The sequence below is a fragment of the Neovison vison genome, chromosome 1, assembly GCF_020171115.1.
Source record: "Neovison vison isolate M4711 chromosome 1, ASM_NN_V1, whole genome shotgun sequence".
Lineage (NCBI taxonomy): Eukaryota > Metazoa > Chordata > Mammalia > Carnivora > Mustelidae > Neogale > Neogale vison.
The window spans coordinates 116,833,792-116,861,606 of NC_058091.1; the positions used below are offsets into that span (position 1 = coordinate 116,833,792).

At 39.9% G+C, this 27,815-nt stretch overlaps 1 protein-coding gene across 1 annotated transcript in view; it reads left to right on the top strand.

Moving 5' to 3' along the window:
* The window catches only part of SLC26A8 (solute carrier family 26 member 8), a 78,894-nt gene that overhangs the window by 551 nt on the left and 50,528 nt on the right, over positions 1-27,815 (top strand). Inside the window, exons 2-3 of the mRNA XM_044244457.1 lie at positions 233-550; positions 8,931-9,117. Of these exons, the coding sequence (XP_044100392.1) occupies positions 233-550; positions 8,931-9,117 (505 nt within the window). The remainder of the gene's footprint in view (positions 1-232; positions 551-8,930; positions 9,118-27,815) is intronic.

Sequence of the window (27,815 nt, forward strand, 5' to 3'; positions counted from 1 at the left end):
AACTTCAGAAGGTTAAAGGGCGGGGCTCTAGAGGGGAGCGCAGCAAGAGACCTGGGCAGAAGAGCGTCCTTCAGTGGGAGGAGTCAAGCTTGTGGGCAGAGAGCTAAGGTTGGAAACCCGAATGACCTTCTAGCCTCCAGTTTCCTCCTTCGTCTTCTGACCTGACGACGTCGTAGGGTGACTTAAGTGAATGACTGTAAGTGAAGTGCAGGGCACAAGGCCTGGTATCTAGAAGCCCCCCAGACAAGAGCAGTCAAACCCCAAAGCAAGTGGAGGCCTGGATGGCACAGGTGAAGGGGCTTCCCCAGCCCAGGTACCCCCTCCCAACCCTCTTCTCCCGGCTCCCTACTGCAACTGCCCATTCTCCGGTACCACGCCCGCCAGAACGCCCGCGAGCTCGGCCGCAACGGCTCGGGAACGGCCGGCGTCCGCGTCTACAGCGCCGCCAGCCGGGTCCGAGCAGCGTCCGACCCCAGCGCCAGCACTCGCGCCACGCTCCGGGAACCAGGTGGATCCGCGGCCCGGAGCTACAAGGGGCCGAGGGCCGCAGGTTTGAGCAGGATGCGGGCGTCCGGGTGCGGGGCACCAGGTCCTCGTTACCCTTCTAAGTCCCCGGGCGGGGGCTGCGTCCGTCACTAGCCGGGTCAGGCCCCGTCGCGGGCGTTCAGTCAATATTTGCGAAATGAATGAATGACGGTGGTCCTCGAGAGCTTATCTCTCGGAGGCATCATTTCTACTTGTGAAAGGCAAGGACTAGAGGCAATGCGGATGATTTGCAACCGAATCCTTGCAGACTCTTGCGTCTGTCTGCAGCCGGAGGCCTCTCCCTACCACCTCACCGTCTGTGCCCAGGAGCGCCTTCTGCTTTCAGACCTCACTGCTCTGTTCATTTATTCCTTCGGACTGAGCCCCCACTCCCATCTGCTATGGCCCCTTTCCTTTAACTCTTGTTAATGAATCAGTGTCCCCGTTTGAAGCCTTATCCAACATCCGCACCCCGACCATGAGTTTCTCTCCAACACACCCCACTGGTAATAGTCTCATCAAGTCGCATTTAAGGTAGTTGTTCATGTGTCCGGTGGTCAGTTCCTTGAGGGCTGTCGGCTTATGATTGATCCCCAGCCACCGGACAGTGTGCCTGGAGGATATTAAAAACGATGCACCTCACTCGTGCCTTTGCTGTATTCCAAATACATTCCCTATAAAAATGAGGTAGTAATGGGCAAAGGGCTGTTGTGTTTGATGGAACTACAAATGCTTATTTGAAATTTCGGAAGTGAATTTTACCTTAGCATGATTATAGAGGGTATAGGAAAGATGACGCTATGGGGCAAAAGATACTTGCAACTAAAGTAAGGTTCAGGATTTCATATCTATCAGGCCAATAGTCAGAAAATTGGGTTGCATTTAAATTTTTTTATGCTTGGCTTTTTAAAATACTTTCAACACATCATGTAAATGAATCAATGTTAGACAGGAGTAGTATGGGGGATGCAGGGACTAGGTCAAAAGTCCCTGTTTTTAACAGTGCTCCCAAAGTTAGCACAGAAAGACTGACCAAGGAAAGATAATTGACTGCTTTTACAATGGTCCCTCACACTTGACTGTGTATCCGAATCACCTGGAGCTTTTTCTTAAACCAGCTGCTGGCCCATCCTCAGAGTTCTGATAATTTAATTAAGTCTTGCTAGGTAGGGCCTGAGAATTTGCAATTCTAACATGTCCCCAGATGATGCCGATGCTATTAGTGTGGGCCCTCAGCGTGGACTACATAGATTAAAATAATTTGTTAATTACTAGGGAAGCATGATGCCCGGAATGACATTTGTAGAATAAGAAAATGAAATCTTAAAAACTCTGGACCTGTGGTCATCCCACCTAAATATTTTGTTTGATGTCAGGAAGCATCAGGGAATTGTTTTTCTCTTCCTTTTCCTTTTCCTTTTGTAAGAGAGAGTGCACAAGCAAGGGGTAGGTAGGGGCAGAGAGAGAATCTCTCCATGCCCAGCACACGGCAAACCAAGAGTTGGGAGACTTAACTGATTGTGTCAGCCAGGATCCCCCTGAAATTGTTTCTTAAGTGGACACTTTAACCTTCAAGATTATGGGTAGAGCTCAGCATGTTGTTGATCACACTGTGGACAGAGGCCCATCACACTGATGCCTTCAGGAGTCAGTAACAGAGATTCTTCCCCCACCTTGCACTGTGTCTCAGCCGACAGGTACATTATTCCATCAGTGTGGTTTGGTAACTTTTTTCTGAAGTGTGCAACCTGCTCCACATCAAACTACATCTGCTTCTTGTAAATAGGAGCTTCTTGTCATCATACTTTGTCACAAGTGTCCTGCTAGGACATGTAAATGAAGCACTAGGGTTTCTAGGAAATCCACAAAGATATAATGAAGCTGGACAAACTCCAGAGATGACACACTCCAGACAACAACGCAAAAACCAATAAGGAAATCGTGCATTTTACCTCACTACCTTTCACCAGTCATGTGACAAACCCTGAAAGAAAGCTTTCCTGCAGCCCCTGCTAGCTATCCCTCACTGTGGTCCCTCCCCCGAGTTATGACTTGATTCCTTTTGCCCTAAACTACAGTAATACTCATCATCTCCACTTGGACTTCTTGCCTCAGTCTCTCCTGTCCAATAGAACTTTCTGTGATGATGCAAACATTTCATACTTGCACTGTTCAGTAGGGTAGCCTCTGCCACATATGGTTGTTGAGCACTTACAGCTAATGCAACTGAGGGACTGATTTTTTCATTTTGGTTTATTTTAATTACATTTAAATAGCCACAGGTAGCCAGTGGCTAGCATATTGAACAGTATACCTCTAGGCCATACCACTGACAGCACTCATCCTCCCAAAAAACCTCCTTGTGCCTATGACTAGTCCTGCTCAAGCACTTTTTTCTTTCCATCATGGTAAGTATAGCCTTTGATCCCCATCCCCTCTTTCAGCCATTCCCCCCACCCCTCCTCTAGTAACCATCCTCTTATTCTCTATAGTTAAGAGTTTCCTTAATTGTCTGTCTGTCTGTCTGTCTCCCTTCCTTTGCTCATTTGTTTTGTAAAATTCCGCCTAAGAGAGAGATCATATGGTGTTTGTCTTTCTCTGACTTACTTCCCTTACCATCATACTCTCTAGCTCCATCTATATTGTTGCAAATGGCAAGATTTCATTCTTTTTATGGCTGAATAATATTCCATTGTATAATATATACCACATCTTCTTTACCCATTCATCTAGCAGTGGGCACTTGGGCTGCTTCCACAGTTTGGCTATTGTAAATAATGCTGCAGTAAACATAGGGGTACATGTATCCCTTTGGATTAGTGTTGTATTTTGGGGATAAATACCCGATAGTGCAATTACTAGATTGTAGAATAGTTCTATTTTTCATTTTCTGAGAAACATCCATATTGTTTCCACAGCAGCTATACCAGTTTGCATGCCCACCAACAGTGCAAGAAGGTTCCTTTTTATCCACATTCTTCCCAATACTTGTTTCTTGTGTTTTTAACTGTAGCCACTCTGACAGGTGTAAGGTGACAGGTGTAAGGTTTGGTTTGCATTTCCCTGATGATGGGTGATGTGGAGCATCTTTTCGTGTGTCTGTTGGTCATCTAGATGTTTTCTTTAGAGAGATGTCTGTTAGAGTTTTCTGCTTATTTTTAATTGGATTAGTTATCAATAATAACTAATAATAATAATAAGTAACTAATAATTAATATTAGTTATTATTAGTTCTTAGCTTTAATTGGGTATTGAGTTGTATCTGTTCTTTATAGATTTTGGACACTAACCCTTTATTAGATATGTCATTGGCAAATGCCTTCTCCCATTCTGTAAGTTGTCTTTTAGTTTTGTTGATTGTTTCCTTCACTGTCCAGAAATTTTTTATTTTTATTTTTTAAAGATTTTATTAATTTATTTGACAGACAGAGATCACAAGTAGGCAGAGAGACAGGCAGAGAGAGAAGGGAAGCAGCTCCCTGCTGAGCAGAGAGCCCGATGTGGGGCTCGATTCCAGGACCCCGGGATCATGACCTGAGCCGAAGGCAGAGGCTTTAACCCAGTGAGCCACCCAGTCGCCCCCAGAAATTTTTTATTTTGATGGAGTTCAAATAATTTATTTTTTCTTGTATTTGCATTGCCTTAGGAGACATATCTAGAAAAAATGTTGCTATGGCCAATGTCAGAGAAATTACTGCCTGTGCTCTCTTCAAGGATTTTTATGGTTTTAAGTTTCACACTTAGGTCTTTATTGCATTTTGAGTTTATTTTTATGTATGGTGTAAGAAAGGGATCCAATTTCATTCTTTTGCATGTTGCTGTCCAGTTTTCCCAACACCATTTGTTGAAAAGACTGTCTTTTCCACACTGTGTATTCATTCCTCCTTTGTCAAAGATTGATTGACCATATAATTGTGGGTTTATTTCTGGGCTTTCTATTCTATTCCATTTATCTATGTGTCTACTTTTATGCCAGTACCATATTGTTTTAATTACTGTTGCTTTGTAATATAACTTGAAGTTTGGAATTGTGATACCCCCAGTTTTGTTTTTCATTTTTAAGATTGCTGTGGCTATGTGGGGTCTTTTGTGGTTCCATAGAAATTTAAGAATTGTTTGTCCTAATTCTGTGCAAAATGCTGTTTTAAACACTTTAAACAGCTAAAAAGTCCAAGTTCAGCCCAGATATTCAAGACCCTCCAGGAATAGACCTCAACTGACTTTTTGGGGCTTGACACTGACTTCATGCAGATATATATATAGATAGATATCTATCTATATATATATATTTTAAGATTTGTTTCATATATTTTGGAGAGACCGTGTCTGTGAGCAGGGGAAGGGGCAGAGGGGGAGGGGCAGAGGGCATAGAAGAGAAACTCAAGCAGACTTTCTGCTGAGCGCAGAACCAAAGACAGGGCTCCATCTCACAACTCTGAGGTCATAACCTAAGCTGAAATCAAGAGTCAGACACTCAACCCACTGAGCCACCCAGGATCTCCTTTACTCAGATTATTAAATTACTTGCTTTATATTATCTTTGTAATTTTATCTTGTTCTCTTCCTTCAATACCTTATTCTCTTCTCTACCCACAGTTTAGACAGAACAGAGTTCATCTCTCCCCAAAGAGGCCTTTCTCATCCCCCTAGGTTGGAATTGTTAATCCCACTCTGTAGGAGATCACCTGGTATTAGGATGTGGCATGATTTTAGAATCAGAAAGACAGGGTTCAGGTTCTGGCTCAGGCATTTAAGCCTTTTGTGACTCTGAGAAACCACTAACCTCATCAGTAAAATGGGTATCATCATCATGAGGAAAAGAGGACCTCTCTTGAGATGATGTGTGAGAAGAACCTGGCATATGGCAGAGCAGCAATAAATGTAAATATCTCCTGTCTTTCCCACCTCTCAACTCTTGAACACTATATTTTGGAATTTTTAGTCTGCTGAACTATAGTCTTTGTCCTTTTTAATCCCCGTAACACCTAGCATTCAACAAATGTTAATGGAACACTAAATTAATTGAACACAGATGAAATAGCACGTGAATTCTGAAGCAGAAACAAATGAAGGCCAAGAGTACATATGGTAGAAATTTATAAAATTCTGAAAATAAAAGCAGATAGACTAATCAAAACTTAGTCTGGTAGATGGGAGCTGCCTCTTGAAATATAAATGATGTAGATTTGAAGACAACAGAATGATACCCTACTTTCTGTAAGTGAACTAGTGGGATGCAATACCTCCAAAGAGCATGACAACAGAAAATATAAATACTTTCACTTGGAAAGAGAGTTAGAGAAATTCTTGGGGGATAAAGTATAATTTGTGATAGGATAGCATGAGGGTATTTCGTGGCTTCTATAACAAGGCTCTTGGTACAGAGGTCACACACTGATGGTCCACAGGCTAAATCTGGCCTGCAGATAGATTTGTTAGATATGCTCTGTGTTTAAAAAAAAAAAAAAGCATAAAGTAATTGACAACATTTCAAAGTTAGAAGACTTCAGATAAAAATCTGCACTTGCCACTCATCTTGAGAAAGATCAGACCTGGCCTGGCTGGGCCCCACTTGCCCCATGCAAGGAGCTGTTGCTGCCTTCATCAGTCTCCCACTGTTCCCTCTGTGCCTCAATGTCTATATGTTGCCTGCTTTATGCCAAACCTGCCTTGGTACCACTTTCAGAAAGAAAATGCTAGATTTGAAACGCTGGATCCAACCCAGGATGGCAGTTTTTATAATCTCAGTATAATTGGCAGGTTAATTAGGTTCTCTCAGTTGCCAGGAACAGCTCTCTTCCAGCAATGGAAGCTTATTTTAAGATTACACAGGAAAAGTAAGGATGACTGGATGAATAGTCCTATGGATGGGGGAAGAAAAGGAAAAATATTACCTGTTTTAATATACAGTTCTGTTTTTTCTGTGGAAAACACATATTACTAATTCTCTTGAGTGATACATTGTAAAATACCTCTTCCGTCCTCTTCTATATTCCCCAATCACATGCCCACTTTATTGAATTTGTGATCTTTAGTTAATAGGTGTTATACAACACACAAGTGCTTTGAGGTAGAAATACAATCTATGTCTACAGCCCAGTTAGTTAATTTCTCAAAATGTAAAAAGTAATTGACTTGGTTTTATCACCCATAAAATGAGCATAATAGCAGTATTAGGATTGTCATGGAATTTATGTGAAATAACTCATGAAAAAAATCAAGTGCAATGCTTGGTATATAGCAAGGGTTCTATAAATATTGCTGCTGCTGATGATGATACATGATCATTCTGAAGGAAAACAAAGCTACTGGTACATTAAACTTGTTTTCAGCCTCACTTATAAAAGAATTACTTGGGTAATGTTGTGTGTTTACCCAGGTATCTTATATATCTATTGATAGATACATAGATATATATGCTTTTCCACATTTATGTGGAAGCAATTTAGTTTATGCTTTTTTTTATTTTTCAAAAACATGATGAGGGACACCTGGGTGGCTCATTCAGTTAACCATCTGACTCTCGATTTCTGTTCAGGTCATGAAATCAGGGTCATGAGATCAAGCCCAGCATCAGGCTCATGATCAGTGAGGAGTCAGCTTGAGATTCCTTCTCCTCCTCCCTCTGTCCCTCCCCCTGCCCACACTCTCTCGCATGATCTCTCTCTAAAATAAATAAATAAATAAATAAATAAATAAATACAATCTTTAAAAAATAGACAAGAATGATTATACTTTCTCCCAGAAATAGACCTGTAGCTATCCTCAGTAACTGCTACTTCTCATTTTCTTAAAAGAGCAGAAAAGGGGGCACCTGGGTGGCTCAGTGGGTTAAGCCGCTGCCTTTGGCTCGGGTCGTGGTCCCAGGGTCCTGGGATCGAGCCTCACATTGGGCTGTCTGCTCTGCAGGGAGCCTGCTTCCTCTTCTCTCTCTCTCTGCCTGCCTCTCTGTCTACCTGTAATCTCTGTCAAATAAATAAAATCTTAAAAAAAAAAAAGAGCAGAATGATACAGATTTTTTTTAAAGATTTTATTTATTTGATAGAGAGAGATCACAAGTAGATGGAGAGGCAGGCAGAGAGAGAGAGATGGAAGCAGGCTCCCTGCTGAGCAGAGAGCCCGATTCGGGACTCGATCCCAGGACCCTGAGATCATGACCTGAGCCGAAGGCAGCGGCTTAACTCACTGAGCCACCCAGGCGCCCCAGTGATACAGATTTTTAAAACTTAATGTGACCCAGGGCACCTGGGTGGCTCAGTCAGTTAAGCATCTGCCTTTGACTCAGGTCATGATCCCGGGGTCCTGGAATCAAACTCCATATCTGGGTTCCTTGCTCAGCGGGGAGACTGCTTCTCCTTTTCCCTCTCCCTCTGCCACTCCTGCTGCTTGTGTTCTCTCTCTCTAGCTCTCTCTCTCGAATAAAAAAAAAAAATCTTTAAAATTCAATGGTCTTAGAGACCACGTGTTCCAACCATGTTATTTTATGCATGAAACCAAAGGGAAACTGACCCTCAGTTTCTGAGACACTTGCTCCTAATCACATAGCTAGTTAGAAAAACAGCCTGGGCTGGAACCCGAATCTCTTGATAGCCTATGCAATGTTTTTTCTGCTACATCATGGTGCCACTAGCTGGTACTTTCCGGCAATATTCTGGCACCTGGGGATATAGCTGTGAACAAAGTCCTACCTCTTGGGCTTATATTTTAGTAAGGGAAACAGACAATGGACAAATATTGAATCAGGTCCTGACAAGCGCTATGAAGAAAAGGAAGGGATAAAGGGAAGAAGATACTATATTGACCACTTCACCTTCAGTGTTTGTGGTAAAAATTGATGGTTCTACTGACTTTTACCTCATAATCATTTCCTCCACAACATAGCAATGTAATTGAACATAAAGAGAACTAGGTTTCCTAGCAAGACATTTGGGTTCTAGTCCTGACTCTAATTATTAAACAACCAAGGCTGTTGAAACTTTTAGGTCTCCCTGTTTGGAAAATGAGACTAATACACACCTTGCATTTTCTATAGGTGGCTTTGAGTATAAAATTATACAAGAGAAAGTTTTTATTAAGACAGCATGTGTTGGGACGGCTCAGTCAGTTAGGTGTCTGCCTTTGGCTCAGGTCATGATCCCAGGGTCATGGGGTGGAGTCCTGCATCCAGCTCCTTGCTTAGCAGGAAGTCTGCTTCTCCCTCTGCCTCTACTGATCCCCCTGTTTGTGCTCTCTCTCTCTCTCTCTCTCTGATAAATCAATCAATCAATCTTTAAAAAATAAAAGACAGCAAGTGTTATGCAAATACCAGATATCATTATATGGAAATTTTATTTCCGTAAGAATGTGCCAAGAATCTAGATTTTTTAAAAACTGTTTTTTTGTTTGATCTCTTCCCATTCAACCAGGAATGTTGCAACCAGAGAGGAACCCCCAGGGTTTTGGCTATAAATACAGGGAAAATTCTTTCACATATGACGTCAAGCGAGATGTGTACAATGAGGAGACCTTTCAACAGGAACACAGAAGGAAGAGTATTTCCTCTGGAAACTTGGACATCGACATCACCACGTTCAGACACCACGTCCAGTGCCGGTGGGTGTGGGGGGTCATTCAGCTGCCTCCAAGCTAGCAGCACCAAAACCCTACTTTACTCCTACAGTGCCTACTTCTGTCTTCCTCCTCTGAATTCCTATCTTCAGGACCCTTGGGCTGCTGTGTGATTTTTCTTCAGTTGGTTTGCTTATGGTTTGTCCTATAGCACCCTCTTGATTAAAAATTTCTTGGATATCCCTGACAGCATCTATGAATGATATTTAATAAATACATCATTTGATTAGCCGCTATTACCAGTCTCCTAAAAACAGCCACAGAAGCAGCGATGGTCAACTAAGTAGTGGTAGCAGAATGAGATCCTTCTAACCTCATATCCCACGAACCCTAGGCAGTACTTGCACAACTGTACAATGTAGAACTCACTGCCTCTGATAGTCACTGGGACTATGTGGGTCCTCCAGTTCAGGGGCCCTTAGCCTGTTTTTGTGCTATCAACCTTGCAGCAGGCTGGTAAAGCTAATAGACATCTTTGCAGGATAATTTTTTTTTTTTTACTTAAAAAAAATTGTGGTAAAATACATATAACAGAAAACCAGCCATTTTAACCAGTCTTAAATGTACAAATCAGCAACATTAATGACATTTCACGATGTTCTGCAACCACTGTTTTCAAAACTTTTTCATCACCCCAAACAGAAACTTTGTACCTGTTAAGCAATAATTCCCCATTGTCCCCTCCTCCTCACCCCTGGTAACCTCTCCTCTCCGTTCTGTCCCTATGCCTCTTCTAGACAATTTATTTAAGTATAATCATGCAATTTTTGTCTTTCTCCTCTGGTTGATTTCACTTAGCATGATGTTTTCACACTTCAACTATGTTGTAGCGTGGATCAGTACTTCATTTCATTTTATGGCTGATGATATCCCATTGTACGTAAATATCGTATTTTGCATATCCATTCATCTGCTGGTGCACCCTTGGGTTGTTTTCACTTTTTGGCTATTGCGAATAATGCTGCCATGAATATTGGCATAGGAGTATCTGTTGGAGAACCTGTCTTCAACTCTGTCAGGTATATAACTGAAAGTAGAATTGTTGGATATTATGGTGACTCTATGTTTAATTTTTTGAAGAACCACCAGACTTTTTCATACAAGCTATACCACTATACGTTCTCACTAGCAATGTACCAGTGTTTTTGCTCTTCAACTTGTGTTCCCCCCCCCTTTTTTTTTAATTATAGCCATCCTATCAGGCATGAAGTGATATCTCTTTGTGGGGTTTGGTTTGGTTTGGATTTTTTTGCATTTCCCTAAGAACTAAATATGTTGAGATCTCTTCATGTGCTTACTGGTTGTTTTTATATCTTCTTTAAAGAAATGTCTCTTTACCTCTTTTAAAATTAGGTTGTCTTTTTATTGTTGAGTTGTAGTAGTTCTGTACATATCCTGGATACTAAACCCTTATCAGATATATGGTTTGCAAATACCTTCTTCCATTCTGTGGACTGTCTTTTCTGTGGGTTGATGGTGTCTTTGGGTGCACCAGTTTATAATTTTCATGAGATCCGGTCCATCCATTTTTTTTGTTTTGTTGCCTATGATTTTGGTGACATCTTTAAGAAACTATTGGGAAATCCAATATTATGAAGATTTTCTTCTATAAGTTTTATAGTGTTTAGCTCTTAAATTAAGATTCTTGATCCGTTTTGAGTTAATTTTGTATATAGTATAAAGTTAGGGTCTGACTTCATTCTTTCAATATGGAGATCCCATTTTCCCAGAACCATTCATTGAAGAGAAAGCTCTTGGGATACCTGGGTGGCTTACTTAGGTCATGATCCCAGCTTCCTGGGATCGAGTCCCGCATCGGGGTCCCTGGTCCACAGGGAACTTTCTTCTCTCTCTCCCTCTGCCTGCCTCTTTGCCTGCTTGTGCACTCACTCGTGCTCTCTCTCTCTCTCACACTGTCAAATAAATAAATAAAATCTTTAAAAAAGAAGAAGAAGAGACAGCTCTTTCCCCATTGAATGGTCTTGGCCAGAATATTTTTTTAAAGCATAAAATACATAGGACTATAAAGTAAACCAGCTAGGTTGAAATATAGTTATCAAAATATTTTAAAGTATCACAATAATGTTATTTAATAATATAGATCTAATAACTATCATAATTTCAAGGTAGTGATGAACATAAATGATATCTTAAGATCTCTGCAGCAATGTGAATGTAATATGAAAATATTGCAGTTTTTATTGGTGACAAAGGTCCTGCTGATACTACAGTGGCTTGTTGTCAATATTCATAATTGAGGAGGTAATGAAAATAAAGGTATAATTTTTTCTAAGTTCACATACCTACAAATTCTATCTATAGACCCTTGGGGGGGCATCCACCAACCTCAGGTGTGGGACCCTTTGTAACCTACATCATTATAACAACCCTAAGTATTCAAGCTATCTTCACTCACACTTGGGATTTATCAGTCTTTCTTATCCCTTGACTTATTACTACGGTTGGCCTGTGTTGGGTGACAAGGGAGGAAGGCCTCCACACAGCCCTATTGTAGACCTTCCTTCTCTGAGGCATTCTCCCTTGTCCATATCCTGCCTTTTGTAAGTTGTGGTCTTGGAGACCCTCCCCAGTTCTACATCACTATTCTCATTTTCTCTACTCCAGATGGGTCAGAGGTCATGTGTCAAAGAGGGGATTTAGGGGCACATTGACTTTGTCTCTACAAAAGGAGAATCTTTTCCTGACTTTTACTCCATCACAAAAAGGTACTACCGAAAAATTTCAGCCTAATTCCCCCCAACCTGCCCTATCCTTAGACGCTTAAATCTGATCAGTTCTGGGGCGCCTGGGTGGCTCAGTGGGTTAAGCCACTGCCTTCGGCTCAGGTCATGATCTCAGGGTCCTGGGACTGAGTCCCGCATTAGGCTCTCTGCTCAGCAGGGAGCCTGCTTCCTCCTCTCTCTCTCTCTGCCTGCCTCTCTGCCTACTTGTCAAATAAATTTTTTAAAAAATCTGATCAGTTCTGCATCCCAGCTCCTTATTTCCGAAACATACAATTGTATCTATCCACTTTTGGATTTTTAACATGAAAGGTTGCACAACTCTGTGGTTAAGAGCAAGGCTCAGAAGCCAGATTGCCTGGTTATGAATCCCAGTTCTGCCGCTTCCCAACTGTGTGACCTTAGGTAAGCTATCTAACCCACTTTGCCTCAGTTTCCTTATCTGTAAAAATGGGGATGATATTAGCATCTACTTGACTGTGAAGATTCAAAGATAAGGCACCTAGCAAATAAAAAACATGATTTTAGGTGGGGTTTTTTTAGTTTAAAAAAGTCTCTGAACTCTCCATCTTCTTTTTTTTTTTTTTTAAGATTTATTTATTTATTTGAGAGAGAGAAAAAGAAAGCAACTTGGGGGAGAGTCAGAGGAGAGAATCTTCACACAGACTCTGCTCTGAGTGTGGAGTATGACACCAGACTCGATCTCATGACCTATGAGATCATGATCTGAGCTGAAACCAAGAGTCAGACACTCAACCAACTAAGCCACCCAGGTGCCACAGCCACCTTTCTTTCTTTTCTACAGAAAACCTCATCTCTTTCCTCATCTTCTCCCTTTCCATTAGCAACTACAAATATTTCCTTTCTTGTCAAAATGTCCCCAGTCCTTTCAAGCATTATTCTTTTTTTTTTTAATTTATTTGACAGACAGAGATCACAAGTAGGCAGAGAGGCAGGCAGAGAGAGAGGAGGAAGCAGGTTCCCCGCTGAGCAGAGAGCCCGATGTGGGGCTCGATCCCAGGACCCTGGGATCATGACCTGAGCTGAAGGCAGAGACTTTAACCCACTGAGCCACCCAGGCACCCCTCCCCGGTCCTTTCACATAGACTCTTACATTCCTCACTTTTAAGATGTCCTGAGAAAAATCCAGATTTGTGTCAAAATGCTTATACTGAGGCCCCCTGCCCCCAAACCGCCCCCCCGCCACACACACACACACACACACACACACACACACACACTGGCTTTAATTCCTATCCCTCTAGCTCCTTTCTTGATTTTCTTTCAGGTCTAGAGTCCCATCATTCCATGTCCACTGTATTATTATTTGATGACTCTGCCTAGGGTGGCTTGTCTTCTGCCCAGTGGTACATGGGAGAGACGGGATCAGATGAAGGAAAAAATTGTCCCCATGACATGCTCTGCTCTCCCCTTTGGGGGCCATAATTGGAGAAAGCACCCTAGGTATCCTTGCCTAACATCCAAGGACTCTCATAAAAACAGCAATGTGATGTTCCTTCCAAGCCAATGATTTTTTCCTGGCTCCCAAACAGAATTTAATAGCTATCAGTAGGAAATATGGTGATAATAGAGTGGAGAGAACACTGAAGAAAGAATCAGAAGTCCTGGTTTGTAGCCCCAGCTATGTCCACACTACTGAGACCTTGGAAAAATCACTTACACTTATTTGGACTCAATTACCTTAGGGGGAGTAATTCTCATAGTTGTGAGTCAAAACATGTGAAATTCTTTATGAGCACACATTTTAGCTTTGCATACACAAAAGTTCTATTTGTTACTGTAGTCAAATTCCAGTTATCCAACTATAGCTCATACATAAAAAATCTTCATACTTTTGGCTTTCAGCCCATACTAAGATGTAACTAGCAAAAAGCAATTTAAAACCATATTAGTTTTACTGGTTGATTGATTAACCAATTGACTAACAATGATTCTGCTGTTTTAGATTTAGATTTAGAGGTTAATATAGGTTTTCTCAATCTCAGCATCAGTAACATTTTGGACCAGAAAATCATTTCTGGGAGCACCTGAGTGGCTCAGTGGGTTAAGCCTCTGCACTTCGGCTCAGGTCATGATCTCAGGGTCCTGGGATCAAGCCCTGCATCGAGTTCTCTGCTCAGTGGGGAGCCTGTTTCCCTCTCTCTCTTTGCCTGCCTCTCTGACTACTTGTGATCTCTGACTGTCAAAAAAAAATAAATAAAATCTTTTTTTTAATAAGGTGTTTTATTTTGTTTTGTTTTCAAGATTTTATTTATTTATTTGACAGAGAGAAATCACAAGTAGATGGAGAGGCAGGCAGAGAGAGAGAGAGAGAGAGGGAAGCAGGCTCCCTGCTGAGCAGAGAGCCCAATGCGAGACTCGATCCCAGGACCCTGAGATCATGACCTGAGCCGAAGGCAGCAGCTTAACCCACTGAGCCACCCAGGTGCCCCAAAATAAATAAAATCTTAAAAAAAAAAAAAAGAAAAGAAAATTGTTTCTGATGTGGGGGCTGTCCTATGCACTAGAAGATGTGTAGCAAAGTCCTTGCCCTCTACCCACCAGATACCAATAGCACCCTCTCCCTCAGTTGTGACAACCAAAAATGTCTCCAGACTTTGCCAAATGTCTCTTGGATAACAAAATTCATTCTGATTGATGTCCACTAGGTTAAAGGATAATAAAGCTTTATTTTTATTGCCTTTCCTTTACATGGCCAGCTCCTACCTTTTCTATAAATTTTTACATACTACAGACCAAAGCGGCATAGAGTTAATATTCAGTAAAGAAAATTGGTATATGGGAATGATGCGGACATCTTAATGGCCCCTGCCTCCCACCAGTATCACATCTCAAAACACTGTCCTTATCAAGAGAAAACAGTAAGAGTCCATTTTCCTACTGGAAAATTTGTGGGTTTCATTCTTTCCAAACATCCTGTTTCATTTGCTAGATGATAACATTCTTTCCAAACATCCTGTTTCGTATGCTAGATGATAAGGCATATATATATATATATATATATATATATATATATATATGGCATTTGGTTCTCAATCAGAGGTGATTTTTGTCCCCCACAGAACACTTGGCAATGTTTAGAGACACTTTGGGGTGTCACAACTGGGGGAGGGGGTGCTATTGGCATCTGGTAGGTAAAGGCCAGGGATGTTGCTAGTCATCCAGGACGCAGGACACATCCACCACAACAAAGAATTATCTAGTCCACTGTGTCAGAATGTCAATAGAGCTGACAAGAAATGCTGCTATATGGGAATAGTTATGCACTGGGCCTTTTCTTGGCTATGTGGGCTTTTTCTTTGGAAAATCTTATCAAGTCTCTGTTCTTCTTTCTCACAGCTGCTCATGGCACAAGTTCCTAAGATGCATAATAACGATCTTTCCTTTCCTGGAGTGGGTGTGTTTGTATCGGTTCAAGGATTGGCTTCTTGGAGACTTACTTGCTGGTATAACTGTTGGCCTCGTGCAAGTTCCCCAAGGTAAGGAAGATTCGAAGCCTCTTCACACACAACCTCAGACCTGGTCTGCTCACCCAGAGTAAACAATCAGTAAACAATTACCTGTGTTAGATGAATGGAAAGAAGTAGGTGAATTCCATTCACATTACTACCATCTGTTCCCTTACCTGCCAGATTTCTAACTTCCAGGGTGGGTTCCAAAACATTAAGTTAGGTTTGGGGCACTTGGGTGGTTAAGCGTCTGACTCTTGGTTTCAGCTCCAGTCATGACCTCAGGGCTGTGGGACGGAGCCTTCTGTCTGGCATCACACTCAGCAGGGAATCAGCTTGAGATTCTCTCACTCTCCCTCTGCCCTTACCCCCACTCCCAGCACATATGTACACTCTCTCAAATAAAATAAATCTTTAAGAAAAAAGATAAACTCAGTTAGTTTTGATAGAATACTTTCAAGAGTATTTGCAATGCTCATTCAATGTTGTTTTGGGTTTTTTTGTTTTGTTTTGTTTTTGCTTAATTAGTCATTTCATACTCACACAACTACAATAGACCTCACTTGGCATTGGTTTTCCTTAGGAAGGTAAAGCATAGGAAACACAGCATGCTAGCATCTCTTCAGTAAGTTACATACAAAGCAGTCCAGGCACCACTCTTTGGTCTTCCGAGTGGCAGTTCAGATAGAAGACAGCAAGATCACATAGACAGAGGTGCAGGAGTTATCATGGGCTTCAGAAGCCTCAGTTCCTGAATAGGAACCAACATCTCTCATAATTCTCATAACTTGCTTCCAGGGTTCCACAAACACCATGGCCAGTTACAAGAGTTATTGCACTCAGAAGCTCAAAGCTAATGATTCCCACTGTATATTTATCCTTCATTCACAGATCAGCTTGGTCCAGATAGAGCAGACTAAGCAGGCTCATTTTTACCATAACCAGTATTGGCTGGTAACACAGCTGACATCCCACCATTACTGGGTTTCCGAAGCAACAACTAGAAAGTTAACCCAATATCAAATTTATTTTCAGAGAGAGAGAAAAGATTTTATTAATCCTTTACTCACAGTAGTTTGCAACTACTACATAGTATTTAAATTAATACTACATAGTATTTATGTATTTATTTATTTACTTTAAGATTTTATTTATTTGACAGACAGAGATCACAAGTAGGCAAAGAGGCAGGCAGAGAGAGAGAAGCAGGCTCCCCACTGAGCAGAAACCTTGATGCAGGGCTCGATCCCAGGACCCTGAGATCATGACCTGAGCCGAAGGCAGAGGCTTTAACCCCTTGAGCTACCCAGGCTCCCCTACTACATAGTAATTAAATGCTATTCCTTTCTTCTCCTGGGGCCCATCAGAAAGGTTTGAAACCTGTGATTGTACGGCTTGTATGAAGCATGAGAGAGGCCAAGCAAAGGGGCGAGAGGTAGCTAACAACCAACTCCGGGACAAGGCTGTTAGTTGGAGAAAGGGGATCCCCCCCCCTTTTTTTAAAGATTTTATTTATTTATTTGAGAGAGAGAGAGTGCATCAGAGGGGAGAGGGTCAGAGGGAGAAGCAGACTTCTTGCTGAACAGGGCGCCCAATGTGGGACTCGATCCTGGGACTCCAGGATAATGACCTGAGCCAAAGGCAGTTGCTTAACCAACTGAGCCACCCAGGTGTCCCAGGGATCCCTTTTTAAATAGTCAATTAACTATCCTGCAGGAAAATTGACTTTTCTTCCCCCTTTTGATGTTCAATTCTATAAATTTAAACACATGCATGGATTTATATAACCACCAACACAACAAAGATACAGAACATTTCTATCAGCCCTGAAACACTCTTATGCCATTCCTTTTAGTCCCATCCACCCCTGGCAAAAACTGATCTGTTCTCTATCACCACAGTTACGCCTTTTTGAGAATATCATCTAAATGGACTCAGGGAGTATGTAACTCTTTTTTTTTTTTTTTTAAAGATTTTATTTATTTGTCAGAGAGAGAGAGGGAGAGAGAGCAAGCACAGGCAGACAGAATGGCAGGCAGAGGCAGAGGGAGAAGCAGGCTTCCTGCCAAGCAAGGAGCCCGATGTCGGACTCGATCCCAGGACACTGGGATCATGACCTGAGCTGAAGGCAGCTGCTTAACCAACTGAGCCACCCAGGCGTCCAGGAGTATGTAACTCTTGAAGCCTGGTTTCTTCAATTCAGCACATTGTCTTTGAAATTAATGGAAATTGTGATGCGCATCAATAGCTTGTTCCTTTTCATTCCTGAGTAATTGTCTATTGCATGGACATACCACAGCTAGTTTACCCATTCACTTGTTGGGAGACATTTCATGGCTAGTTTTTGGTTGTCAAAAATAAAGTTGTTATGAACATTCATGTACAGGTTTTCCAGAAAACATAGCTTTCATTTCTCTAAGGTAAATACCCTGGAGTGATATCATTGGTCATATGGTAACTATGTGTATAACATCCTAAGAAACTGCCAAATTGTTTTCCAGAGGGGCTGTACCTACCATTGTTTATCCCTACCAGCAATGTACAAGAGTTTTAGTTCCTCCATACCCTTCACTTGATGATGTCTGTATTTTTTAAATTAAACTTCCTATTTTTAGATAATAACAGATTCACAAGGGATGCCGGGTGGTGCATTTGGTTGAGTGTCTGTTTGTTTGTTTTGGCTTAGGTCATGATCTCGGGGTTGTGAGATTGAGCCCCATGTGGGCTCCATGCTTGGTGTGGAGTCTACCTGAGATTCTCTCTCTTCCTCTCTGCCTGTCTTCTCTTCTTCCCACTTGTGCTCAATCTCTCTCTCTCTCAAATAAATAAATCTTTTTAAAAATTATAGATTCACATACATTTGTAAGAGACTACAGAGACATTCCTTGTATCCTTTTCCTACTTTCCCCAGTGGTAACATCTTACAAAACTACAGTTCAGTTTCACAACCAGGATATTAACATTGATATAGTCAAGATACAGAACATTTCTACCACAAGGATCCCTCCTGTTGCCCTTTTATAGTTAGCCCCACTTGACCCTTGCCCCCATCCCCTCCTTAACCCTGGCAACCACTAATCTTCTTCATGTTTAGAATGTTATCCTTTCAAGAAAGTTATATGAAGAGCCATACAGTTGAAATTCTTTGAGATTGCCTTTGTTTCACTCTTCTTAATTCCCTACAGATTCATCTAGGTTTTTGTATGTATCAGTAGTTTTTTCCTTTTTGTTACTAAGTAAAACTCCATGTGGATGTGGATGTGCCATAGTTTATTTCAACATTCATCCTTAAAGTGTATCTGGATTGTTTCTGAGTTTTGGCTATTATAAACATAGCTGTTTTAAACATTTGTGCACAGGTTAATGAACATAGTCTTCATTTCTGTGGAATAAGTAATCAGGAGCACAATTGTTGCATCTTTATATTTTTAAGAAACTGCCAGCTTTTTTCTAGAATGGTTGTATCATTTTATATTCCCACCAGCATGAGTGGTCTATGAGTGATCTAGTTGCTCTGTATCCTCACTAGCATTTGGTGTTGTCACAACTATTTTGGGGGAGGGTCCATTCTAATAGGGGTGTCTGAGACCTCATTGTGGTTTGTTTGCATTTCCCTAATGCCTTGTGATGTTTAAGATTTTTCCCATACTACTTCTCCACTTGTGAGTGTGTATATGTATATATATACATATATATACTTTTTTAAAAAAGATATATTTATTTATTTGACAGAGACACAGTGAGAGAGGGAACATAAGCACAAGGAGTGGGAGAGGGAGAAGCAGTCTTCCCACTGAGCAGGGAGTCTGATGCGGGACTCTATCCTAGGACCCTGGGATCATGACCTGAGCCCAAGGCAGACTTAATGACTGAGCCCTCCTGGGGCCCCTCCCACCTTTATATTTAAATGAGCTGGCTCTTCCTGTCTTTTGCTCATGTTCTAAGTCAGATTATTTGCATTTTCACTATTGAGTTTCAAGAGTTATTTATATATTCTAGATATTAGGCCTTTGTCTTTTATGTTTTGTAAATTTTTTCTCCCAATCTATAGCCTTTTTGTCCTTCCAACAGAGTATTTACAGGGCAAAATTCTTATTTGATGAAAGCTAGTTTTTATTATCTTTTATTGTAACCATTCTAAGAGGTATATAGTGATGTCTCCTTATAGGTTTAATTTGTATTTCCCTAATGGCTAACGAGGTTGAACATCTTTTCATGTTAATTTTTGCTATCCTCATATCCTTTTTTAAAAGATTTGTATTTATTTATTATTTTAGAGAAAGAGAGAGAACATGAGCTGGAAGGGAACAGGGGGAAGGAGAGAGAATCTCAAGCAGACTCCACACTGGGCATAGAGCCCCACATGGGGTCAATCTCACAACCCTGAAATCACAATCTGGGACAAAACCAAGAGTCAGACACTCAACCAACTGCACCATCCAGGCACCCCTATCCTCATATCCTCTTTAGTGAAGTGCCTGTTCAACTCTTTTGCCCATTTTTTTAGTTGGAAAAAAAACCTTTTGTTTTCTGTTAATTTTTGAGACTTCTTTATATATTCTGGATATAAATCCTTTGTCAATATGTAGTGTGGAAATACTTTCTCTCAGTCTGTAGCTTATCTTTTCATTCTCTGATCATGTGTTTAACAGAACAAAAGGCTTTAGTTTTGATGAAGTCCAACTTATCCATTTTTTTCCTTTTGTGGATTGTGCTTTTCCTATCATATATAAGAACCTTTTACCTAACCCCCAGGTCACAAAGATTTTCTTTTATGTTTTCTCTTAAAAGTCTTATACCTTTATGTTTTATGTTTAGATCTATGATCTATTTTGAGTTAATCTTTACATAAAGTGTGAAATTTAGGTCAAGGTTTATTTTTTGTTACATATTCAACATCATTTTTAAAGAAGGCTATTGCTCATTGAATTGTTTTTGCACTTTTGTCAAAGATCAAACAACCATATTTTTGTGGGTCTATTTCTGGACTCTATTCTGTTCTATTGATCTACTTGTCTTTCCCTTTACCTATATCATGTTTTGATTATTGTATCTTTATAATGAGGCTAAAAATTGGGTAGTGTGATCCCTCTAATTTTGTTGTTTTCCAAAATTCTTTTAGCTAAAAATTTATATAAATTTTAGCATCAGGTTCTTTATATCTACCAAAAAATCCTTTTTAAAAAGATTTTATTTATTTATTAACAGAGAGAGAGAGATCACAAGAAGCCAGGCAGAGAGAAAGGGGGAAGCAGGCTCCCTGCTGAGCTGAGAGCCCGATGCAGGGTCCAGGACTCTGAGCTGATGACCTGGGCTGAAGGCTGAGGCTTAACCCACTGAGCCACCCAGGTGCCCCCCCCCAAAAAAAAATCCTATTGTGATATTGATGGCTGTTGCATTGAGCCCACAGATCACTTTGGGGATAACTGATACCTTTATTATGTTGAGTTTCCAATCCATGATCATAGTATATCTCTCCATTTATTTTGGTCTTCTTTGATTTCCTTCATTAGCATTTGTAGTTTTCAGCATACAGATCTTACACATGTTTTGTTAGAATTATATCTAAGCATTTCATTTGGAGGAGTTATTGTTTGTAGTAATTAAAAACAGTTTTGTTTTCCAGTTGTTTTTATTGTTTACATATAGAAATACAATTGATTTTTGTGTTAATCTTGTATCCTTCAACTCATTTACTAACTCTAATAATCTTTTTTCCTTGGGGTTTACTACATTGATAATTATTTCACCTATAAATAAGGACAGTTGTATTTCTTTATAATCTGAATGGCCTTTATGACTTTTTCTTGCTTATTGTGCTAGCTAAGATTTCCAGTACTATGCTGAAAAAGAGTGGCTCTCTGAGAATAGACATTTTTGCCATGTTCCTGATCTTAGGAGGGAAAGCATTCAATCTTTCACCATTAAGTATGATATTAACTGTAGGATTTTTGTAGATGCCCTTTATTAGGTGAAGGAAATTTCCATCTATTCTAGCTTGCTGAGAATTTTTATCTTGAATGGATGGTATATTTTCTCAAATGCTTTTTCTGCATTATTGATATGAGCATGTGATTTTTCTCTTTAGATTATTAATATGATAGATTACATTAATTGATTTTTAAATATTGAACCAGCCTTGCATCCCCAATATAAAGGAGTACCTTGTAAAATTTCCATGTGGCAGCTATAAACCAAAATGTTCCATTTGTATGGGTACATTCACTTCCAGAAAAGTAACAGAAAGTCTCTAGAGGGCTACAATGGAAGACCTGAACTCTTGAGCCTGCTGCTTTAACTGCGAGTCCTCTACTGACTCCCACTTATCAAAGGTCCTGCATTTATGGTGAAAATTGAGGCCATCCCATTGTTAAAGTACCAAATTATCAGTGTACTTTCATACCAAAGGGAGAATAGATATATAAATTTACCTAGCATCCAGCATAGTATCTAACACATAGTGGGTACACAAGATCTTTCATGAATAATAATAATTACATAACTACATGAATGGATGAATCTGAGCAACTCTTGCTAATTAAGAGATTGTGTATTATTTTAAGTAGTGTGAATAATGAAATAATTTGTTGTATAAATAATTCAAAAGTTGTATTTATACTTAAATAGGTAGTATCTGACAACTTAATAATTTCCTTCAAATGAAACAAAAATACTACATGGCGAAGAACTTATTTAAGAAGTTCTAGATGTTGGTGCACCTGGGTGGCTTAGTGGGTTAAAGCCTCTGCCTTCAGCTCAGGTCATGATCCCAGGGTCCTGGGATTGAGCCCCACATCAGGCTCTCTGCTCAGTGGGGAGGCTTCTCTCTCTTTCTCTGCCTGCCTCTCTGCCTACTTGTGATCTCTGTCTGTCAAATAAAAAATAAAATCTTTTTTAAAAAATTTAAAAATTAAAAATAATAAAAAGTTCTAGATCTTCCTTACAGTACAATTCCAATTTATAAACATAAAAGAAGGTAGAAAATAACCATTAGGGAAACACCACACTAGTAATTTTCATGGATAAAATCCACTAACAGGTGTTAAAATTAGTGGATGAAAGTTTGTGTAGTTTTGAAGATTCTTTCTCAAGATAATTGCTAACTACTTCTCTACTCTACAGTAGAGAACTTGAGAGAAACAACCTGAACCAAATGATCAATGCTATGTCATCACCAGTAGTAAGACATACAGAGATTTTATGATCCTATGATATGACACACTAAGAAGGACACAACGTCTGTAGCATTCTCGCCAAGAACGTGTAAACTTGTACTATCATGCAGAAACTAAAGACCACCCCAGAATGAGGGGCATTTGGCAAAATAATTGATCTGTTAGTATTCTTTCAAAGTATCAAAATCAAGTAAAGACTGAGGAACTATTACAGATTGCAGGGCTAAGGAGAAATAACAACTAAAATGAATGTGGGATTCTGGATAGAGTCCCTAACAGAAAATGGAAATTAGTGGAACAACTAATGAGAGTTAAATAAAGTCTTTAGTTAATTTATAATGTTAATTTCCTGATTCTGATAATTATACAATGACTATATAAAATACTAACATTACAAGCTAAGAAAGGATTAGTGGAAACTATTATTTTTGAAACTTTTCTGTAAGTCTAAAATTAAATTTAACAATTTTTTAAGGTAGTGGGAAGTTTGGAAACTTGGTTTCCCTTTATTTCTCCACAGCCTAAGCTTAACCAAGATTAGACCACTTGGTTCTCAGGGTCCCACCAAGTAATTCTCTCACTTCCCTGTATTGGTAAGTTATTGGAAATCCTACATTTCAGCGTGCCTGGCTGCTCAGTTAGTTGGGCAGCCAACTCCTGATTTCAGCTCCGGTCATGATCTTGGGGTCCTGGGATTGAACCCTGCATCTGGGTCTGCTCTCAGCAGGGAGTCTGCTTGAGTATTCTCTCTTCCTCACCCTCTGCCCCTCCTCCTGATTACTCTCTCTCTAAAATAAATGAATAAGTCTTAAAAAAAGAAAGAAAGAAAGAAAGAAACCGACATTTCAAAAGACTTTCTCTTTGTGCTCTATGTTGCTTATCAAGAGTAAATAAGGGATGGGACACCTGACTGGCTCAGTTGGTGGACTGTGCAACTCTTAACCTCAGAGTCATGAGTTTAAGCCCCACATTGAGTATAGAGCTTACTTAAAACATAAATCAATATGATATATATATATTTTTTTAAAGAATAAGTAGGTGCTATTCAACATTATACTTGAATTCATAGGCAGCAAATTAAAGCCAGAAAAAGAAATATGAGTATAAAGATTGTAAAGGAAGAAATAAAACTTCATTAGTTATAGATGATGATTTTTCTAATGAAGAAAATAATCTACAAATAATTAATAGAACTAATAAGACTGTATCTAGTTTGCTGGATACAAGATCAGTATATAAAAATCAAGTATATTCTTATGTACCTGCGGGGAACAGATAGTGAAATTTTTTTTAAAAAAAAGATAACATTTACCAAAAGCATAAAAAATATGGAATAAGCTGTAATGAAACTAAGATATGTAAGTCCTCTTTAGAGAAATTATAGTTTACTGAGTAATATTAATTAACTAACTTAGTTGAAATTAATGGAGAAATAGCATGTCCCGGAGTTAGAAGACTCAATATTTAAAGATCTCAGTTCTCTCAAAATAAGTTTCATAGATTCATTACAATGTTAATGTAGATCCCAACAGCATTTTTTAAAAGATTTTATTTATTTATTTTATAGACAAAGATCAGAAGTAGGCAGAGAGGCAGGCAGAGAGAGAGGGGGAAGCAGGCTCCAAGCTGAGCAGAGAACCTGATGCGGGGCTTGATCCCAGGACCCTGAGATCATGAGCTGAGCCGAAGGCAGAGGCTTTAACCCATTGAGCCACCCAGGCGCCCCCCCAACAGCATTTTTTTAATGGAACATTATAAGCAGATTCTAAAATGTATGTGTAAATGCAAAAAGCCAAGAATGGCCATGTTCTTTTGAAAGAATAGCATGGGAAGACCTGCTCCTCCAATTATCAAGATTTAATATAAAGTTATAATATTTAAGATAATATCCACCAAAAGTAGACAGAATAAATAAACATTCTTATATGTGTATATTGGAATACGTGCAAGGAACATGAACAATCTCAGGCACTCACCACAACATGGCATGGTTCTATACACATGATATTGAGCAAAAGAAGCAGAAATTAAAATTACATACATTGTAACTCCATTAATATAAAATCCAAACTCAGGAACCTGGGTGGCTCAGTCATTAAGCATCTGCCTTCGGTTCAAGTCATGATCCCAGGGTCCTGGGATCGAGCCCTGCTTCGGGGTCCCTGCTCAGCAGGAAGCCTGCTTCTCCCTCTCCTACTTTCCCTGCTTGTGTTCCCTCTCTTGTTATAGCTCTCTCTGTCAAATGAATAAATTCCTTAAAATATATATATATAAAATTCAAACTGAAAATTCATACTGAACTAAACTCTATTGTTTAGAAATATGTATACTACTGGTAAAGCTATAAAGAAAAGCAAATAAATTTTTATCACCAAGTCAAAATAATGAATACCTTTGTGGGAACAGGTGGAATTATAACAAAGACCTGGATGGTGGTAACAAAGGTGTTTGTTTTATAAGTATTCATTCAGCTCAACATCTATTTTTTTTTAAGATTTATTTATTTGAGAGAAAGAGAGAGAGTGCATGTGAGAGAGCTCATGAGTTAAGGGAGGAGCAGAGGGAAAGAATCCCAAGCAGACTCCTCCGGAGCACAGAACACAACCCAGGGCTTGATCCCACACCCTGAGATCGTGACCTGAGCCGAAACCAAGTGTTAGTTGCTCAACAGACTGAGCCACCCAGGCACCCCATCAACATTTATTTTAATGCACTTTCTATATGTATACTATATTTCACAATAAAAATAGGAATTTTTGACTTAAATTATCAAAACTATTACTAAACTAATTCCTACAAAATAGCAAGACAGTGTGGTATTACAGTAACAATCAGACCAATGGAACAGAAAAGAGTCATACAAATATATGTTGCTTACTTTATATCATACGTTTCACTATAGAAACAAACTTCTTAATGAATGATATGAAACAATTGGATACTTCCATGAAAAAATAATTTTTAGGAGCACCTGTGTGGCTCAGTCAGTTAAGTGTATGACTCTTGATCTCAGCTCAGCTCTTGATCTCAGGGTCATGAATTCAAGCCCCACATTGGGCTCCATGCTGTGCGGGAACCTACTAAAAACAATAAAAACAGCACCAAAAACCCACGATTTTTAGATGTCTTCCCTATGCCATACATAAAAATCTATTCCTGGTAGATTAAAGACCTAAATGTGAAAGGTAAAACAATCAAGGACTTTTAGAATTATGTAGAAGAATATTTTCATGATCTTGAAGTAGAAAATGATTTCTCAAAGACGACATAAGAAGCACTAGCCTGCTTAAAAGGAAAAGACTAATAAATTGAATTAAGTAAAAGTCTTGTTCATTCAAAGACACATAAAGATTGAACGACAAACCACAGAATTGGAGAGGTATTTGTAATACATGTACCCAACAAAGGATTTAAATCTGTAATATATATTCTCCTACAAATCTGTAAGGAAACAACTCAATGAGACTGATCAACATTACTGACAATCAGTGAAGTGAAAAGTGAGTTTCAAATAAGTTACACACTAACTCATTCACACTAAAATTTAAAACCTGACAGTATCATGTGCTAACACAGATGCAGATGATGGGAACTGTCATACAATGCTGGTGGGAGTATAAGTTGTATAACCATTTGGAAAACAGGTTGGCATGTTCTGGCAAAATGCCCCAGCAATTATGCTTCAGAATATAGAATCCCAAGGAACTTGTACTTTGATGCACCAAGAGGATATACAAGAATATTCATGGCAATGTTGTTCACAGTGGCCCCAAACTAGAAACAAAGACAGGAGACTGTGCAAGCCTGGAGACAAAGAAAATAGGGAGATCATGGCCTTGGATCCTGATGGTTTTTTTAGTTCCGGTTCCAGTCTCTGATGAGGCCTAACTGTCCTTTGTACACTTTTAGTACATTTCCTGTTTTGCTTAAGCTAATTTGAGCAATTTTTCTGTGTGTGTGGGAGGGGGTTGAGGGAGGTGGTTTGGTTTTTTGTTTTTGCAATCATTAGAACCTTGCTTAGGAAAAAAAAAAATGTGGAAGGAGAAACTATAAATTACAACGATCTAAGAGACCTATCAACCAATGTGAGAACTTCATTTGAATCTGATAAAGATTGTCAGAGATAATACAACATATAATAGTAAATATTTTTTTTAAATATCACCCCAAATCTTTGGCTGAAGGTTTCTCATGTGGTTGTAGTCAAGCTATCTCAAGTCATCTCAAGGCTCCACAGAGGCTGGAGATCAGTCTGCAGGCTCTCTCGTGTGTCTGCTGACAGGCTTGGGTTTCTCACCTTGTGGGCCTCCATCTCCAAGAGCACTTGAGTGCCTTCCTAATAGGGCAGCTGGCAGGATCAGCTACATGCAGAACCCCTAGTCCAAAAAATATTCAGAATTTCAAGATGGTCAGAGTAGAGCATGAAGCCAAATGTGGTGTCTTCTAAGTCCTGTTTAATTGTATAGGTCACACATTCTTGAAGCCAACTGTGGCAGCTGGTGGCCTAGATGAAAGAGACAGTGAGTCAAAGAGCAACCAAGATAGAAGCGACAGTCTTCTTGCAATCTACTCTCAAAAGTGACAGCCTATCATTTTTGTTGTAGTCTGTTTATGAGATGCAAGTTACTAGGTCCATCCCACACTTAAGGGGTGAGGATCAAACAGAGGCAGGAAAACTAATTAGCCATTACAGATCATCTTAGGGGTTCTCTACCACAACAATCATTTATGAAATAAGCAGGGAAATTTGACCATTGACTGGATATTTGATAGAGAACCATTATTAATTTCTTAGATATAATGATGGTGTTGTAGTGAAATTAAAAGAGGGTATTCTAGGGCACCTGAGTGGCTCAGCTGGTTAAACATCTGCCTTCGGCTCAGGTCATGATCCTAGAGTCCTGGGATCAAGTCCTGCACTGGACTCCCTACTCGATGGGGAATCTGCTTCTCCCTCTCCTTCTCCCCTCCCTCTGCCTCTGCCCCTGTTCATGCTCTCTCTCTCAAATAAATAAAATAGTTAAAAATAAATAAATAAGTGAAATAAAAGAGGGTCTTCTTTTGGGGCACCTGGTTGGCTCAGTCAGTAGAGCACAAGACTCTTGATATCAAGGTCGTGAGTTTGAGCCCCACATTGGGTGTAGAGATTGGTTTAAAAAAAAAAAATAAGAGGGTTGGGGTGCCTGGGTGGCTCAGTCTTAAGTGTCTGCCTTTGGCTCAGGTCCTGATCGTAGGGTCCTGGGATCGAGCCCCGCATCCCGCTCCCTGCTCAGCGGGGAGCCTGCTTCTTCTTCTCC